A 17,338-nucleotide genomic window follows, 5' to 3' on the forward strand; every position below is an offset into this window, starting at 1 on the left:
CCCCTTTCAGGGACAATCTAAAATACACCCAAAAACAGGTTTCAGGGATTAAATCGGGTTCATTTCAAGGCCCAGGACAGAAAGAGCTGGACCTCAGTTCGATGGACAGAGTAGAGGGAGCCTATGACTTAGGGCCAGTCTGCAGGGGGTCAGCTCCCAGATCTGCCAGTTCACCCCTTTGTGATTTGAAATACATCATCAAACCCAGTATTTTCCTTGCAGATTTTATTCATTCAACAAATCTATATTGCATACTTGCTATGGACCTAGTGCTGTATGATAGGGGATGAGGGCCAGGTAGATCATAAAAGGCGAAGTGATCTGTAAACAGAGTCTCTGGGTGATGGAAAGAGCAAACTGTCTCAGCTGCTCATCAAAACATCAGAAGGTTCGAGTCTGCCCAGGGACACTTCGGAAGAAAGGCCTGGTGATCTGCTCCTGAAAGATCACAGCCATTGAAAACCCTGTAGAGCACAGTTCTACACGCGGGGTTGCCATGAGTTAAGTCAACTCAACAGCAATTGGTGTGGTATGGTGTAGCTCTGTGAACTGAGCTCTCAAAGCCAAAAAGCCAAACCCATTGTCGTCAAGTTGATTTCAACTCATAGCAACCTTGTAGGACAGGGCAGAACTGCCTCATTGCATTTCCAAGGAGCAGCTGGTGGGCTTGAACTGCCAACCTTTTGCTTAGCAGTCAAGCTCTTAACCACTTCACCACCAGGCCTCTCAAGTAAGTCATTATAATGATTACTAAACCAACAAAGACAGGGAAAGGCAGGGTCACAGTGCGACTTTCATGGGCTACAGTCACTTTTGCCTCCATGGGCCCCTTCCTCAAAAAAAAAAAAATTAAAAATTCTATTGGTATAACACAAATATAATCCAGGCTGGGTGTATTTATCTTTTTTCTAATAAATTTAAGAGAAATTAAAACATTTTTGTGAGACCCTGAGGGATGCCCTGCACCCTGATGGATTCCAGCCCCAGAGAAAGGGCTTATCCCTGCACCATCACAGACGAAAGATGTTGTGAAGGTTTTCTTGTCAATAGGGAGTCCACTAACCTCGATGTAGCTTCTCTTCTCTCTCATTTTCAGCAAAGAGCATCAGGTCTTAAATGTTGGAAGCAGCCAGTACAACATGAAAAAGGAGGGTTTAAAAAGTCAACTTAAGGATTTTGGGAGGGACTCTTCATCTTAATTTGCAAAGGAGCTGATTTAGAAATAGAAGACATTTCACCTAGGTTTAGCCTGAGCTAATACTTGTCCCTGGCGTTCTGCCTTCTTAGCTGGGGAAGATAGGTTTGGTGGAAGGAAAGAAAGAGTGTATCCAAAACCCAAGGCAAACCATGGCATAAGAGGTCACAATCCTATTGGAGAGGCTGCTTGCAGGAGATTCCAAAAGCTGGGGGTGGGGGGTGGTTGATTCATGCAGATGCATCATTAGCAGAGGGACCACCTGGTAACTCTGGAAGGAAAAGGATCCACTCCTGAAAACCTGGCCATTGAAAACCTTATGGAGCACAGTTCTACTCTGACAAACATGGAGTCGCCCTGACTCGGAGCTGTTATGGTATGGTATACTCCGTGAACTGGGCTTATCATTGTAGAAGCGTCGTTAGCAGAGAGACCACCTGGTAACCCTAGAAGGGAAGTTGAGGTCAGGGAAGCACAGGGTTGAGTGTGTTGCGGGAAGGAAGCGGGGTTTTACCGAGAAGACATTGGAAGATATCCCAGATGTTCCTCAGAGGCTGTGGATCCCATATACCAGGGACAGAGTATTGAATTCATCCTATTCCAGACCAGTTGATAATTCTTGTAGGTCAACCACCAAGCAGACTTGCACGGCCTCTCCTCAAGGTGGAGACTGGGGAGCCATTGATCAATCAGCTTACCAATCATCACAAAGGACCATCACAATAGAGCCAGGCGAGTGACCAGGGGATCTCCAGGACAAGGACAGAAATGATTCGATTTTCTACTTGCATCCTCCAACAAACTTTAAGACCTGTGAGGGCAATGCTAATGGTTGTTGTTTTTCTAGCCCACGCATCATTGATTGAAAAAGTCAAACAGTAACTCCTGAAGCCGTGCATCCCATTTTGGGGTTTATGTCATTCTTAGGCAGTCCCAGGGCGGCACAAACTGTTTGTGCTTGACTACTAACCTAAAGGTTGATGACTTGAACCCACCCAGCAAGACCATTCAAAGAAAGGCCTGGTAATCTACTTCTTACAGCCAATAGAACCCTATGGAGCTCAGTTCTACTCTGTAACATGAGGTCACCATGAGTTGGAACTGACTCAATGGCAATGGGTTTGGTTTTGGTTTTTTGGTCATTCTTAGAGAATTTTCTGATAAATGGAACCATGTACCGCGGGTTGGTAAATGCGGTTTCTGCACCCAGACAGGCAGAAAGCTAATCATCAAACAGTAGAAATAAGCATAATGTGACTGGGGCAGAAAGTCGGGGTTTATTTGGGGAAGTGGATCCTAAACAATCCATTACAGCACTGGTGGGGAAACATGGGATGGAGAGGCAGAAGCAGGAACTCTGGTATGACATCAGCTGTTGCTTAAACATGGGTTCTAACACTAGTCTACTGGGTGATGTTGGGTGAGTTATTGCATTTTTTGGGTCTCTGTTCCCTCACAATACAGATAATAACATCTGGTGTTGTTGTTAGTTGCCACTGAGTTCATTCCAACTCATGGCGACTCCGTGTGTGCAGAGTAGAACTGCTCCATAGGGTTTTCAAGGCTGTGACCTTTTGAAAGCAGATCACCAAGCTCTTCTTCCAAGGCACCTCTGGGTGGGTTCAAATCACCAACCTTTTAGCTACTAGTCAACTGCTTAACAATTGGCACCATGCAGGGACTCCATAACAACATCTACTGGTGAAGATTAAGTTTAAAAAAAAAAAAAGAAGCCTGCAAATTACTTTGCATTATCTAGCCCAAATGCCAATAGTGCTGAGGCTAAGAAATCCATCAGCTGACACCCATCATCCCATCTGTAACCTTAGCATAGCGCCAATACATAGAAAAAAAAAAAAAAAGAACATTGCTATTGAGTCAGTTCTGACTCATGGCAACCTCACGTGTGTCAGAGTAGAACTGTGCTCTGTAGGGTTTTCAGTGGCTGATTATTTTGGGGAGTACATCACCAGGCTTTTCTTTCACAGTGCCACTGGGTAAATTCAAACTATCAACCTTTCAGTTAGTGTTGTTGTTGTTAGGTGACATCGAGTCGGTTCTGACTTGCAGTGACCCTATATACAACAGAACAAAATACTACCTAGTTCTGCGCCATCCTCACAATCATTGCTATGCTTAAGCCCATTTTTGTAGCCACTGTGTCAATCCATCTCATTGAGGGTCTTCCTCTTTTTCGCTGACCTTCTGCTTTACCAAGCATGATGTTCTTCTCCAGGGACTGATTCTTCCTGACAATATGACCAAAGTATGTAAGAAGTAGTCTTGCCATCTTGCTTCTAAGGAGCATTCTGGTTGTACTTCTTCAGTTAGTAGCTGAGTACAAATCATTTGCACCACCCACCTACAGCCTGATACATAGTAAACGCTTAATGAGAATCAGCTTCCTTTCCTTCTCCTTATGGGGGGAAACGTGTGAAAAGAGAAGAATCAAGTTTGTGGCCCATTTGAAAATATTTTCACAAGATGCACAAGGACTGTTTGGCTATGCGTTAGCCCCAAAGGAGAAGGATTCAGGAAGAAACCCTTCTCTGTACAGAGAGGTGGAAACAGTGCAATTCTCCAGGGGTTTAAGCTGGGACTGGTCTTATTAATCTTTATTTTAAAGCATAATTGGAAATTCCATCTCATAGAGAAATCTCTAAGCGCTCATACAACTTGAAGCTCATCTCTGCTGAAAACCCAAATCAACAGACCCTAGAGGGCTCCAGGGGCCTATTGAAGGGCTGATGGGTTTCATTTGAAGTGTTTCTTCACCTTGGCACTAACAACATTTGGGCTGGGTCATTCTTTGCTATGGGAACCTGTCCTGTGCACTGTAGGGTTTTGAGCAGCATCCTTGGTCTCCACTCCCTCAATGCCAATAGCAGCGATGCCCACAGTCATGGCAACCACACATGTTCCCAGATGTTTCCAAGTGTTCCCTGTTGTTGTTAGTTGCTGTGGAGTCTGTCCCAACTCCTGGTGACCCCATGTGTATAGAGTAGAACTGCTCCACAGGGTTTTCAAGACTCTAACCTCTTGGAAGCAGATCTCCAAGCCTGTCTTCCGAGGTGCCTCTGGATCAGTTTGAACAGCCTAGCTTTCAGCTAGTAGTCAAGTGCCACCCAGGTGCTCCCCTAGTGGAGGCAAAAATCACCACCCCCCCCACGGTTGAGAACTACTGAATTAGAATAAGAACAAGGGAACTGTCATTTCGGGAGAGTGTGAATTAGAATGAGTTTGAAGTGACTCCTTTTGCCTATGGAACTGGACTAGAGTTACAATGTTGAATAAGGTCAACAAAAAGCTCTAACATACATTGAGCAGTCTTACCTAATATGGGCCAGACACTGGACTAAGCACTGGGCATGCATTGTCCCGCTACTGGAAGGGATTATAGAAGCCACCCAGCCGAACTGTTCTAATGCTTGCATTTCCTTTATCATATGCATAAACCTCCACCCCAAAAAAAAACAAACGCACTGCCATCTAGTCAATTCTGACTCATAGCAGCTCTGTAGGACAGAGTGGAACTGCCCCATAGGGTTTCCAAGGCTATGAATCTTTCTGGAAGCAGACTGCCACATCTTTCTCTTGCTGAACAGGATAGCAGCTGTGAATTTAGATTGAGCCATTACCATATGGCTGTCAGTAAGTTAAACTCTTTTATTCATTATCTCATTTAATCCTTATAGCAAGTCCTGCAAGAAAAGTGTTATTTATCCCCATTGGGTGGTGCAAACAGTTAACACACTAGCTGCTAACCAAAAGGTTGGAATTTCGAGTCCACCAAGAAACACCTCAGAAGAAAAGCCTGGTGATCTACTTCTGAAAAACCAGCCATTGAAAACCCCATGGCACACAGTTCTACTCTGACACACGTGGGGTCGCCATGACTCAGAATTGACTTGATGGCAACTGGGGTTTTTTTGTTACAGATGGGGAAAGTGAGTCCCAGAAAGGTTAAATAACTTGCCCAAGGTCACAAGGCTAGACTGCAGCTGAGTTGGCACTCATATCCTGTTCTATCTGAGCCCAGAGTGCATTCTCTTAACCATATGCTAAACAATCCACACATGATAGTCTTCCTCTTTGAAATGACCTTCCTTTCTCTATCTGCCCAGAAAACAACCCTACCTCACTTTCAAAACAAGGCTCAAAAGGTATCCCCTTCTTCAAAGCCAGACTCTAGACTCCCTAGGCAGAGTTGGGCATTGCACACCACCCCACCCTCACCCAATCCTCACACCATGTCCGAAAGTGGTTGCTTACCTACTCGTCTCTCCCATCAAGTGAAAGCAATCCTAAGGCATATGTGTATTTCCATCCCACACATTATTGATTGAAAAACACAGACACTATTCATAAGCAGGTCCCTGGGTCGCACAAAGTTTTCCCTCAGCTGCTAATCTAAAGGTTAGTGGTTCGAACCAACATAGCAGCACCATGGAAGAAAGACCTGGTGAACAGCTTCTGTTAAGATTACAGTCAAGAAAACCCTATGGAGCTGTTCTCTGTAATACATGGGATCACCATGATTTGGAATAGACAAGAGGGCAACAGTTTTGAGGTTTTTGGGTTTTTAGTCATAAAGCTGTCCATTCCATTTTGGGGTCAAGGTCATTATTAGAGAATTCTTTGTTAGATGGAATCATAACTGGCCTGTCCAATTTCCACCCATAGGTAGAATGAGATAATTAGATCTCCTCTGCTCATAACAGTCCCAGATATTTTGAGGGCAGCTCTCACCTGTCCAGAGAGGCTTCCCTCAACCACATCATCCAAAGGTATTTGTATTAGTACCTTTTTATAAGATTGCCCTATTTTTCTGTTTTTGTTTTGTTTTGTTTTTTACATTTATTTTTATTACAAAGTATCTGGTTTATTTGTCCCCTTGTTTGTTATCTCTCTCTCTGATGAAACTGTGAGCCTCATGAACGCATGGATTTGTCTGTCTTTTCCACCACTGTGTCTCTTATGCCTCCTGCAGGGACTAACACATAGGAAGAGCTCGATTAGTTTTTCATTGAATGAATATGTGAATATTTGGCCCTTCATATGATGGTACATCAGGATGGTCAGTAATTCAGATAGATAAAAAAAAATAGATTAGATAAATAAAAAGATAGGTAGGTAGGATAGGTGGGTGGACAGATGGACGGACGGATGGACGGACGGACAGATAGCTGCTATTGAGTTGACTCTGACTCATGGCAATTGTATTGGCCTCAGGGAGTCTGGGTGAGGCATATTCCAACATTCCACTAGGGCCACCTTGTGCTCTGTAGCTTGGGGACAGACAGGTTAACTACATGTTTTGATGGATAGTGCTTGTGTGGAGGGTAAAGGCAAGACCTGAACTCAGAAATGACAAAAACAGGGCATCCTGGTGTTACTCCCTATCTCTTGACCACAGCAGACATAATAAATCAATCGTGGCGTTTTTTCCTACTGGCCTGGAAGTGGCTCGTCATTCTTCTCAAAACTGCAGGCAGCCATGACCAAACAATGCAGCTGGCTTGTGTCTTAGTTCCCTACACCAGCTATAACAGAAATACCACAAGTAGGCATCTTAAATAAACATAAATTTGTTTTCTCACAGTTCAGGAGGCTAGAAGTCTGAATTCAGGGCACTGGCTCTAGGAGAAGGCTTTCTCTGTCCACTCTGGTGGAAAATCGTCTCTTTCAGCTTCTGAGGAAGACTCAGTTCTCTTGGTGATCTCCACATGACAGCAATATTTCTCCATTTGTGCTTCCCTAATTCTTGTCTTATCTGCTCTTTTTAGATATGAAAAGTAGTTGGCTTACAACACACCTTACACTGATATGGCCTGGTTAACATAACAAAGAAAACCCTATTCCCAAATGAGATTACATCCAAAACCAAAACTACTGCCATCGAGTGGATTCCGGCTCATAGCAACCCTATAGGACAGAGTAGAACTGCCCCATAGAGTTTCCAAGGAATGGCTGGCGGATTCAAACTTCCAACCTTTTGGTTACCAGCTGTAGCACTTTACCACTATGCCACCAGGGTCTCCTCCACTGGGGTTAGGATTTACAAAATATTTGGTAGGGAGAGGACACAATCCAACCCATGACAGTATATGAGATGAAACTCATTTATCATCCCCACCGAGACTCCTCACCAAAAGTCCCATTCTTCCTGCAGATGAATGTTGCCTCCTGGAAAATGAGGAAAGCAAATCAGTCAATAACCTTAGACTTCATTCTTGTGGGGATCTTCAGCCACTCAAGGCCACACTTTCTCCTCTTTTCCCTCGTGGCCTTCATGTTCACCACGGGCCTGCTGGGTAACACCATCCTGATCTTCTTGATCCGCATGGACTCCCGGCTCCACATGCCCATGTACTTTCTGCTCAGCCAACTCTCCCTGTTGGACATTGGTTTTCCCCTAGTCACCATCCCCAAGATGGTGGCCAACTTCCTGCAGAGAGAAGGATCCATATCCTTTGGGGGTTGTGCAGCTCAGCTGTTCTTCCTAATGCTGATAGGAGTCTCCGAGGGTGTCCTGCTGTGCCTCATGTCCTATGACCGCTATGTTGCTGTGTGCCACCCCCTGCATTACCCTGTGCTAATGAGACGCCAGGTGTGCTTGTTCATGGTGGGCACCTCCTGGCTGTCAGGTGTGCTTGTTGCCACCATCCAGACCTCTATTACCTTACACTTCCCCTTCTGTGCCTCCCACACTGTGGACCACTTTTTCTGTGAACTACCTGCCCTGCTGAAACTCTCCTGTGAAGACACCTCTGCCTATGAGTTGGTGCTCTCTGTCTCAGGGGTGCTGATCTTGCTACTGCCCATGTCGCTCATTGCCACCTCCTATGGCCATGTGTTGGGGGTCATTCTCCGCATGCCCTCAGCAGAGGCCAGACACAAGGCCTTTACCACCTGCTCTTCGCACATCACTATGGTCGGGCTTTTTTATGGGGCGGCCGTGTTCATGTATATGGTGCCAGGCACGTACCACAGCCCACATCAGGACAACATGGTCTCTCTTTTCTACAGTCTCATCACGCCCACACTCAACCCCCTCATCTACAGCTTGAGGAACCGAGAAGTACAAATGGCTTTGGTCAAGGTCCTTGGCAAAGCTGGCTTCAAGCCAAAGAGATGACCTCAGAAGGAGGTGCTGGGCTGTCCCAGGGACTCCCCATTACATCTGAGACCTGTCTCAAAAGTACTCATTTGCAGTTCATCTGGTCCAAGACTTACCATCCAGCCAACTCCCTCATTCCTCCTAGACTCAATATTTTTCTTTTAGATTTATAGAAAACATTAGTGATCCCAATCACTTAAACAAGAAGAGGGCTTTTATTTTCAATTTTAAACAAAAGGGATTTTTGGGTTTTTTTACTGCAAGAATAAAAAAAAAAAAAAGCAAGAATAGCACGCCCAAAAACAGCACTGAACCCCAGCTGGCGCAAAGGATTAAGTGCTTGACTACTAGCATAAGGTTGGTGGTTCGAGTCCACCCAGAGGCACTTCAGAAGAAAGGTCTGATGATCTACTTCCAAAAAATCAGCCATTGAAATCCCTGTAAATCACAGCTCTAACCTGCCCACATGAGGTTGCCATGAGGAAGAATTGACTCAGTGGCACCTAACAACAGCATAGCACCCTGCCTTACACCCATTCTTAAGCATTTCTGCACAAAGTGATGGGACTAGTATCCAACCACTGAAATTAAAGCAAGAAAGGGGATCTAGGGGCTGGTGCTCTGACAATGATGGACCACATGGTTCTAGGATCCATGTCCCTGATGATCCTCAACAGTGTCTTTGGGTCATGCTTGTATTTTTTACAGAAGTGGAAGACTGTCATTCAAAACAACCCTGGCTGGTCAATCCAAGCATGTATTATGTCTGCTGTCTCAATTGTTATAGAACAGATATGAGAAATGGTGAAGTTCGTTCTTGATTGATTATCAGGGCCATCTAAGATCAACTGCTACCGTTTTTAAACTTTCTTTGTCTCCACCAAGGGGCATAAGAGGCAAAGAATTAAGATTCCTCAAGAAAGTTTCAAGAGGAATAAAGCAGTTCCATTATTTATCTCTGTAGAGATATTTATCTAATATCTCTTTGGACTAAGAACCTGAACCATTTCTGTGCATGTAAAGGCTGAGTTGACATGTCATGCTAAGCATTTTGAATAGCAGGTGCCAATATAAATGGGGGAGGGGTTTTGGCAAGTTGGGAGTGGGGCTTTTAAGTGTTTGAAACTATACCATTAAGCCCAGACTCAAGCCCAAGCCTTATTTCGTGCTGACTGGGACTCTAACAATCATCAGAGATGACTCGTACTGATATTTATGTGAGCAATAAATAGATTTTCACTTGTAAAGCCACCAGGGTTTTCTGTTATTGAAGCATAGACCCCCATCAACCCTTTAGGTACGTAATTTTTTTTTTTAATTGCCATTGAGTCGATTCTGAGTCATGATGACCCCATGCATTATAGAGTAGAACTGAGCTCCATAGAGTTTTCTTGGCTGTAATCTTTATGGAAGCAGATCACCAAGCCTTTCTTCCATGGAGTTGCTGGTGGGTTTAAACTGTCAGACTTTCAGTTAGCAGTCAAGCACAAACCATTTCACCAGCCAGGGACTTTTGAGTACATACTACTCTTATTTATTATGGTGAAGTGAGTTCCTTTATGTGACCTTTTGCCTTGGTTCTTTGGGAAAACAGCTTGAGAGATTTTTCCCATACACCTTGCAGGGATTGGTCAATAGACTATGCAAATGAGGTGAGTTGTAGCCTGCTATACAAATGAAGTTTCTATTGCCTAATGAGAGGGGATTGGTCACTTCATGGCCCTAGCGGGAGTGCCACACCTTGAAATTGACAAGGAGTTTGTGTATTTAAGCAGCCAGCCCCACAAAGGTTTTTTGAGACAGGAAGGAGGAAGAGAGAAGACTCAGAGACAGAGAGGAAGCAAGGAACCTCTTAAAAGAGCAGTAACGTGGTCAAGGGATATAACACTGAAGACAGCGAGAGGGCCAGAAGGGGTCCAGTGACAGAGTGGGCAATGACAGATGGCAGGGACAAGAGGAGCCTACCCTGAGGGGACTAAGAGGAGCCTGTCCTCAGGGGGGCTGAGAGAAGCCTGTCCTGGGAGGGGCCCAGCAGCACAGCTGGTAGCAACAGGCCCAGAAGGGACCCAGCAGTACAGCCAGTGGTAACAGACTGCAGGGCCATGAGGAGCCTGTCCTGAGGGGCCCTGGAGTAGTGCCTCGTCAGGGAGTCCAAGAGGAGCCTTTCCTCAGGGAGCCAAGAAGAACCTGTCCTTAGGGAACTAAGAGGAGTCTGTCCTCAGGGGGCTGAGAGGAACCTGTATTTATAGAACTGAAAAAAGCCTGTCCTCAAAAGCTGAGATAAGCAAGTCCTCAGGGGGCTAATAGGAGACCTGCACAGTGGAGAGTAACTGAGAGAGCTGTGCTAAAGAACGGAGACTGCCTATATGCTTCCTGCTCCTGCTCCTGCTCCTGCTCCTGCTCCTGCTCCTGCTCCTGCTGCTGCTTCTGAGTTGTAGCCTGTTGCTCCTGATTGCAACCTGTACCCTGTTCTTTATAAACCACTTAACTGTAGGTATAGTCTGTGGTTTCTGCATGGCCATTACAATGGACTATCGAACCCAGAAGAGAAGTAGAATGCCATGGGAGGGACAGCTGGTGTCAGAACTGGTAAAAAGGCTGGAGGATGGAGGTACGTCTAAACTCCACCTTGGGCTGAACTCCAGCCTTGGGGTGACCTTTATTCTCATTATCCCCCCTGAAGTTAAATAGGTTCAGACTCTACTACTCCTACTACTCCTACCGTTTCACATTTATAGATGAAGAAAGTGAAGCACAAGGAGTTTAGATAACATGTCCAAGGTTACTGGAGTCCCTGAGTGATGATAATGGTGAATGTGTTAGACTACTAACTAAAACATTGGCATTTCAAGTCCTCCCAAAAGCACCTCAGAAGAAAGACCTGGCCATTTTTTCTCCAAAAAATCAACCATTGAAAACCCTATGAAGGACAGTTCTGTTCTGACACAAATGGGGTCACCATGGATCAGAGTCAACTCCATGGCAACTGATTTGGGTTTTTTTTTTAGTCTGAGGTCACTAAAAATAGAGGAACTGGGATTCAGACCAGAGTCCACGTTCAACAACATCTCAACGCTCCCAGCTAGAAAGTGACTCTTGAAGAGTTCAAAGGAAGTTGGCTTCTTGCAGCAGGCAGGTTCCATTACCTTCAGCGGCTGTGAAGCGGTGAAGCTCAAATGCTCTTCCTGATGTTGATATGTCATCAGCCCGTTTGTGATGGCACAAAAGCAGCCCTTACTTATTGCTGTGGTGCACCACCCCATAATTATTTCATATAATGACTCTATAATTCCTTTATCATTGCCACTTCCTTATTTAAGCTACAATTTCTGAACATCAAAATAATTTTGACCATGGATATCCATGTCCGACAATGGTTTCCTGAAGTTTTATGACATTCCATCATAACTGGAAGCTCTAACTATAAAGTAAAACTCTTGTTGTTGTTAGGTGTCATCGAGACTCAGAACGAACCTATGTACAACAGAACAAAACACTGCCAGGTCCTGAGCCATCCTCACATTCACTGCTGCGTTCGAGCACATTGTTGCAGGCATCGTGTTAATCCACCTTGTTGAAGGTCTTCCTCTTTTTCTCTGACCCTCTACTTTACCAAGCATGATGTCCTTCTCCAGGGACTGATCCCTTCTGATAACGTTTCCAAAGTTTGTGAGACATAATCTCGCCATCCTAGCTTCTAAGGAGCATTCTGGTTGTACTTCTTTCAAGACAGATTTGTTCGTTTGGCAGTCCACAGTATCTTCAATATTCTTTGCCAACACCACAATTCAAAGGCATCAGTTCTTCTTCAGTCTTTTTTATTCATTGTCTAGCCTTCGCCTGCATACTAGGAGATTGAAAACATCATGGCTTGGGTCAGGCGCACCTTAATCCTTAAAGTGACATTTTTACTTTTTAACACTTTCAAGAGGTCTTTTGCAGCAGATTTTCCCAATGCAATACGTTATTTGATTTCTTAACTGCTGCTTCCATGGGCATTGATTGTGGATCCAAGTATAATTAAGTCCTTGACAACGTCAATCTTTTCTCCATTTATCATGATGTAGTTGGTCCAGTTGTGAGAATTTTTGTTTTCTTTATGTTGGGGTGTAATCCATACCAAAGGCTGTAGTCCTTGATCATCATCAGTAAGTGCTTCAAGTCCTCTTCACTTTCAACAAGCAAGGCTGTGTCATCTGTATAACACAGGTTGTTAATGACTTTTTCTCCAATCCTCATGTCCTGTTCTTCTTCATATATTTCAGCTTCTCAGATTATTTGCTCAGCATACGGATTGAATAAGTATGGTGAAAGGATACAACCCTGACGTACACCTTTCCTGATATTAATCCATTCAGTATCCTCTTATTTTGTCCAATTGACTGCCTCTTGGTCTATGTACAGTTTCCTTGTGTGCACAATTCAGTGTTCTGGAATTCCCATTCTTCACAATGTTATCCATAATTGGTTATGATCCGTACAGTCTACTGCTTTTGCATAGTCAATGAAACACAGGAAAACATCTTTCTGGTGTTCTCTGCTTTCAGCCAGATTCTATCTGACATCAGCAAAGATGTCCCTCGTTCCATGTCCTCTTCTGAATTTGCCTTGAATTTCTAGTAATTCCCTGTCGATATACTGCTGCAGAAGCTATTGAATGATCTTCAGCAAAATTTTATTTGCACGTGATATTAATTATATTGTTCAATAATTTCTCATTCTGCTGAATCACCTTTCTTTGGAATAGGCATAAATATGTATCTCTTCCTGTTGAATGGCCAGGGAGCTCTCTTCCAAATATCTTGGCATAAATGAGTAAGCACCTCCAGTGCTATATCAGTTTGTTGAAACATCTCAATTGGTATTCCATCAATTTCTGGAGCATTGTTTTTTGCCAGTGTCTTCAGTGCAGCTTGAAGTTCTTCCTTCAGTACTGGTTCTTGATCATATGCTACATCCTGAAATGATTGAATGTTGACCAATTCTCTTTAGAATGGTGACTCTGTGTATTCCTTCCATCTTCTTTCAATGCTTCCTGCATCCTCCAGTATTTTGCCCATAGACTTCTGCAATATTGCATAGAGATTTGAATTTTTTCTTCAGTTCTTTCAGTTTGAAAAATGCTGACCTCGTTCTTTCCTTTGGTTTTCTAACCCCAGGTCTTTGCACATGTCATTATAATACTTTGTCTTCTCGAGCCACTCTTTGAAATCTTCTGTTCAACTCTTGTACTTCATCATTTTTTCCTTTTGCTTTAGCTACTCAACATTCAGGAGCAAGTTTCATAGTCTCTTTCTGCCATCCATTTTGGTCTCTTCTTTCTTTCCTGTCTTTTTAATGACCTTTTGCTTTCTTCATGGATGATGTCCTTGATGTCATTCCACAACTCGCCTGGTCTTCGGTCATTTAGTGTTCAACCTGTCAAATCTATTCTTGAGATGCTCTCTAAATTCAGGTGAGATATGCTTAAGCTTGTACTTAGGCTCTCGTGGACTTATTCTAATTTTCTTCAGCTTCAGGTTGAACTTGTATATGAGCAACTGGTGCTCTGTTTCAAGTCAGCCTCTGGCCTCGTTCTAACTGATAATGTTGAGCTTTTCCATCACCTCTTTCCACATATGTAGTCAATTTGAATCCTGCGTATTCCATGTGGTGAGGTCCACATGTATAGACACAATGTATGTTGTTGAAAAAGGGTATTTGCAATGAAGAAGTCATTGGTCTTTCAAAATTCTCTCATGTGGCTGGTAATCGAACCCAGGCCTCCCACATGAGGGATGAGAATTCTGCCACTGAACCACCACTGCCCTCATTCAGCTTCATTAGATATTGCCAAATTGCTCTCCAAAATGTTTGTGCCAATAACCAGGCCTCCCTTGCTTCTTGGCCAGGTCAACGTTTGGCGGTGTCAGGTCTTTTAATTTTGGTCAGTTCAGTGGGTGTGAAATGGCATTCCATTGCTATTTCTGGTCTCTAATTATTGGTGAGGTTGAGCATCTTTTTTTTTTTAATCTGTAATTGATACCCATATATTTTCAGTACTCTTCATTGTTTGTGTTAATATCTTTCCATCTAGCATCATTTTCTTTCTACATGAAGAACTCCTTTAACTTAGCTTGCAATGCAGGTCCATTGGTGATGAAGCCTCTCAGCCTTGTCTGAACAACTGTATTTTGCCTTCATTTTTAAAGCTTATTTTGGCTCAATATGTCATTCTCCATTAACAAGTTTTTTCTTTTTTTAACTTTAAAAAAAAATTATTTATTGTGCTTTAGGTGAAAGTTTACAAATCAAGTCAGTCTCTCATACAAAAGGACATACACACCCCGCCAGGAAGCCCAGCTGCTCTCCATTTAATGAGACAACACATTCCTTTTCTCCACCCTGTATTTCCCCATGTCCATTCAACCAGCTTCTGTCCGCCCCCCCCCTCCTTCTCATCTCATCACCAGATAGGAGTCACCTGCATAGTCTCATGTGTCTACTTAAGCCATGAAGCTCACTCCTCACCAGCATCATTGTCTATCTTATAGTCGAGGCCAACCCCTGTCTGTAGAGTTGGTTTTGGGAATGGTTCCAATCTTAGCTATCAAAGGGTCTGGAGAACATGACCGTCAGGGTCTCTCCATCTCACTCAGACCATTAAACCTGGTCTTTTTACAAGGATTTAAGATCTGCATCCCCCTATTCTCCTCCATCAAGGATTCTCTGTTGTGTACCCTGTCAGGACAGTGATCGGTGGTAGCCGGGCACCATCTTGTTCTTCGGGTCTGAGGCTGATGGAGTCTCTGGTTTATGTGGCCTTTTCTGTCTTGGGCTTGTATTTACTTTGTGTCTTTGGTATTCTTCATTCTCCTTTGTTCCAGGTAGGTTGAGACCAATTTATGCATCTTATACGGCCGCTTGCTAGTGTTTAAGACCCCAGACTCCTCTCACCAAAGTGGAATACAGACCATTTTCTTAGTACATTTTGTTATGCCAATTGACCTAGATGTTCCCTGAAACCATGGCCCCCAGACCCATCCCTGCTCCTCTGGCCTTTGAAGCTTTTGGTTGTATTGAGAAAATTTCTTTGCTTTTGGTTTAGTCCAGTAGTACTGACTATCTCTGTGTTATGTGCTGCCCTTCCTTTCATTTAAAAAAAGTTTTGTCTACTAGCAAGTTAGCGAATATCCCTCTCCCTCACTCCTCACTCTTGTAACCATCAAAGAATTTTTTTTCTCTCTTTAAACTTTATCTGGAGTTCTTAAAATAGTGGTCTCATACATTATTTGTCCTTTTGCAATTGACTAATTTCACTCAGCGTAATGTCTTCCAAATTCCTCCATGTTATGATGTTTCACAGATTCATCGTTGTTCTTAATTGTTGTGTAGCATTCCATTATGTGAATATGTTGTCGTTAGGTGCCGTAGAGTCAGTTCTGACTCATAGCAACACTATACACAACAGAATGAAACACTGCCCAGCCCTGCGCTATCCTTACAACCATTGTTATGCTTGAGCTCATCGTTGCAGCCACTGTGTCAATCCACCTCATTGAGGGTCTTCCTCTTTTCTGGTGACCCTATACTTTGCCAAGCATGGTGTCCTTCTCCAGGGACTGATCCCTCCTGACAACACGTCCAAAGTATGTAAGATGCAGTCTCGCCATCCTTGCTTCTAAGGAGCATTCTGGTTGTACTTCTTCCAAGACAGATTTATTCATTCTTTTGGCAGGCCATAGTGTATTCAATATTCTTTGCCAACACCACAATTCAAAGGCATCAATTCTTCTTCGGTCTTCCTTATTCATTGTCCAGCTTTCACATGTATATGATGTGATTGAAAATACCATAGCTTGGGTCAGGCACACCTAAGTCTTCAAGGTGACATCTTCACTTTTCAACACTTTAAAGAGGTCCTTTGCAGCATATTTACCAAATGCAATGCGTCTTTTGATTTCTCTACTGCTGCTTCCATGGCTGTTGATTGTGGATACAAGTAAAATGAAATCCTTGACAACTTCAATCTTTTCTCCATTTATTGTGATGTTGCTCACTGGTCCAGCTGTGAGGATTTTTGTTTTCTTTATGTTGAGGTGCAATCCATACTGAAGGCTGTGGTCTTTGATCTTCATTAGTAAGTGCTTCAAGTCCTTTTCACTTTCAGCAAGCAAGGTTGTGTCATCTGCATAATGCAGGTTGTTAATGAGTCTTCCTCCAATCCTGATGCCCCTTTCTTCTTCATACAGTCCAGCTTCTTGTATTATTTGCTCAGCATACAGATTGAATAGGTATGGTGAAAGGATACAACCCTGGCACACCCCTTTCATGACTTTAAACCAGTCAGGATCCCCTTGTTCTGTCCAAACAACTGCCTCTTGATCTGTGTAAAGGTTCCTCATGACCACAATTAAGTGTTCTGGAATTCCCATTCTTCTCAATGTTATCCATAATTTGTTATGATCCATACAATCGAATGCCTTCGCATTGTCAATAAAACATAGGTAAACATCCTTCTGGTATTGTCTTCTTTCAGCCAGGATCCATCTGACATCAGCAATGATATCCCCGGTTCCACACCTCTTCTGAAACCACCCTGAATTTCTGGCAGTTCTCTGTTGATACACTGCTGCAGCCACTTTTGCATTATCTTCAGCAAAATTTTGGTTGTGTGTGATATTAATGATATTGTTCTATAATTTCCACATTCGGTTGGATCACCTTTCTTGGGAATAGGCATAAATATGGATCTCTACCAGTCACTTGGCCAGGAAGCTGTCTTCCATATTTCTTGGCATAGACGAGTGAACACCTCCAGCACTGCATCAGTTTGTTGAAACATCTCAATTGATATTCCATCAGTTCTTGGAGGCTTGTTTTTCACCAATGCCTTCAGAGCAGCTTGGACTTCTTCCTTCAGTACACCAGTTCCTGATCGTATGCTACCTCTTGAAATAGCTGAACATCGACTAATTCTTTTTTGGTATAATGACTGTGTATTCCTTCCATCTTCTTTTGATGCTTCTTGAGTCATTTGATAT

The 17,338-nt window shown here is 43.4% G+C and overlaps 1 protein-coding gene across 1 annotated transcript; it reads left to right on the top strand.

Annotated features, from left to right (window-relative positions):
- Positions 1–7,388: 7,388 nt before the first annotated feature.
- Positions 7,389–8,333, top strand: LOC100657255 (olfactory receptor 2Z1-like). The gene has a single exon (XM_003413288.4). The coding sequence runs from the start codon at positions 7,389–7,391 to the stop codon at positions 8,331–8,333; it is 945 nt and encodes a 314-aa protein (XP_003413336.4).
- Positions 8,334–17,338: the final 9,005 nt, after the last annotated feature.

The sequence above is a fragment of the Loxodonta africana genome, chromosome 3, assembly GCF_030014295.1.
Source record: "Loxodonta africana isolate mLoxAfr1 chromosome 3, mLoxAfr1.hap2, whole genome shotgun sequence".
NCBI lineage: Eukaryota > Metazoa > Chordata > Mammalia > Proboscidea > Elephantidae > Loxodonta > Loxodonta africana.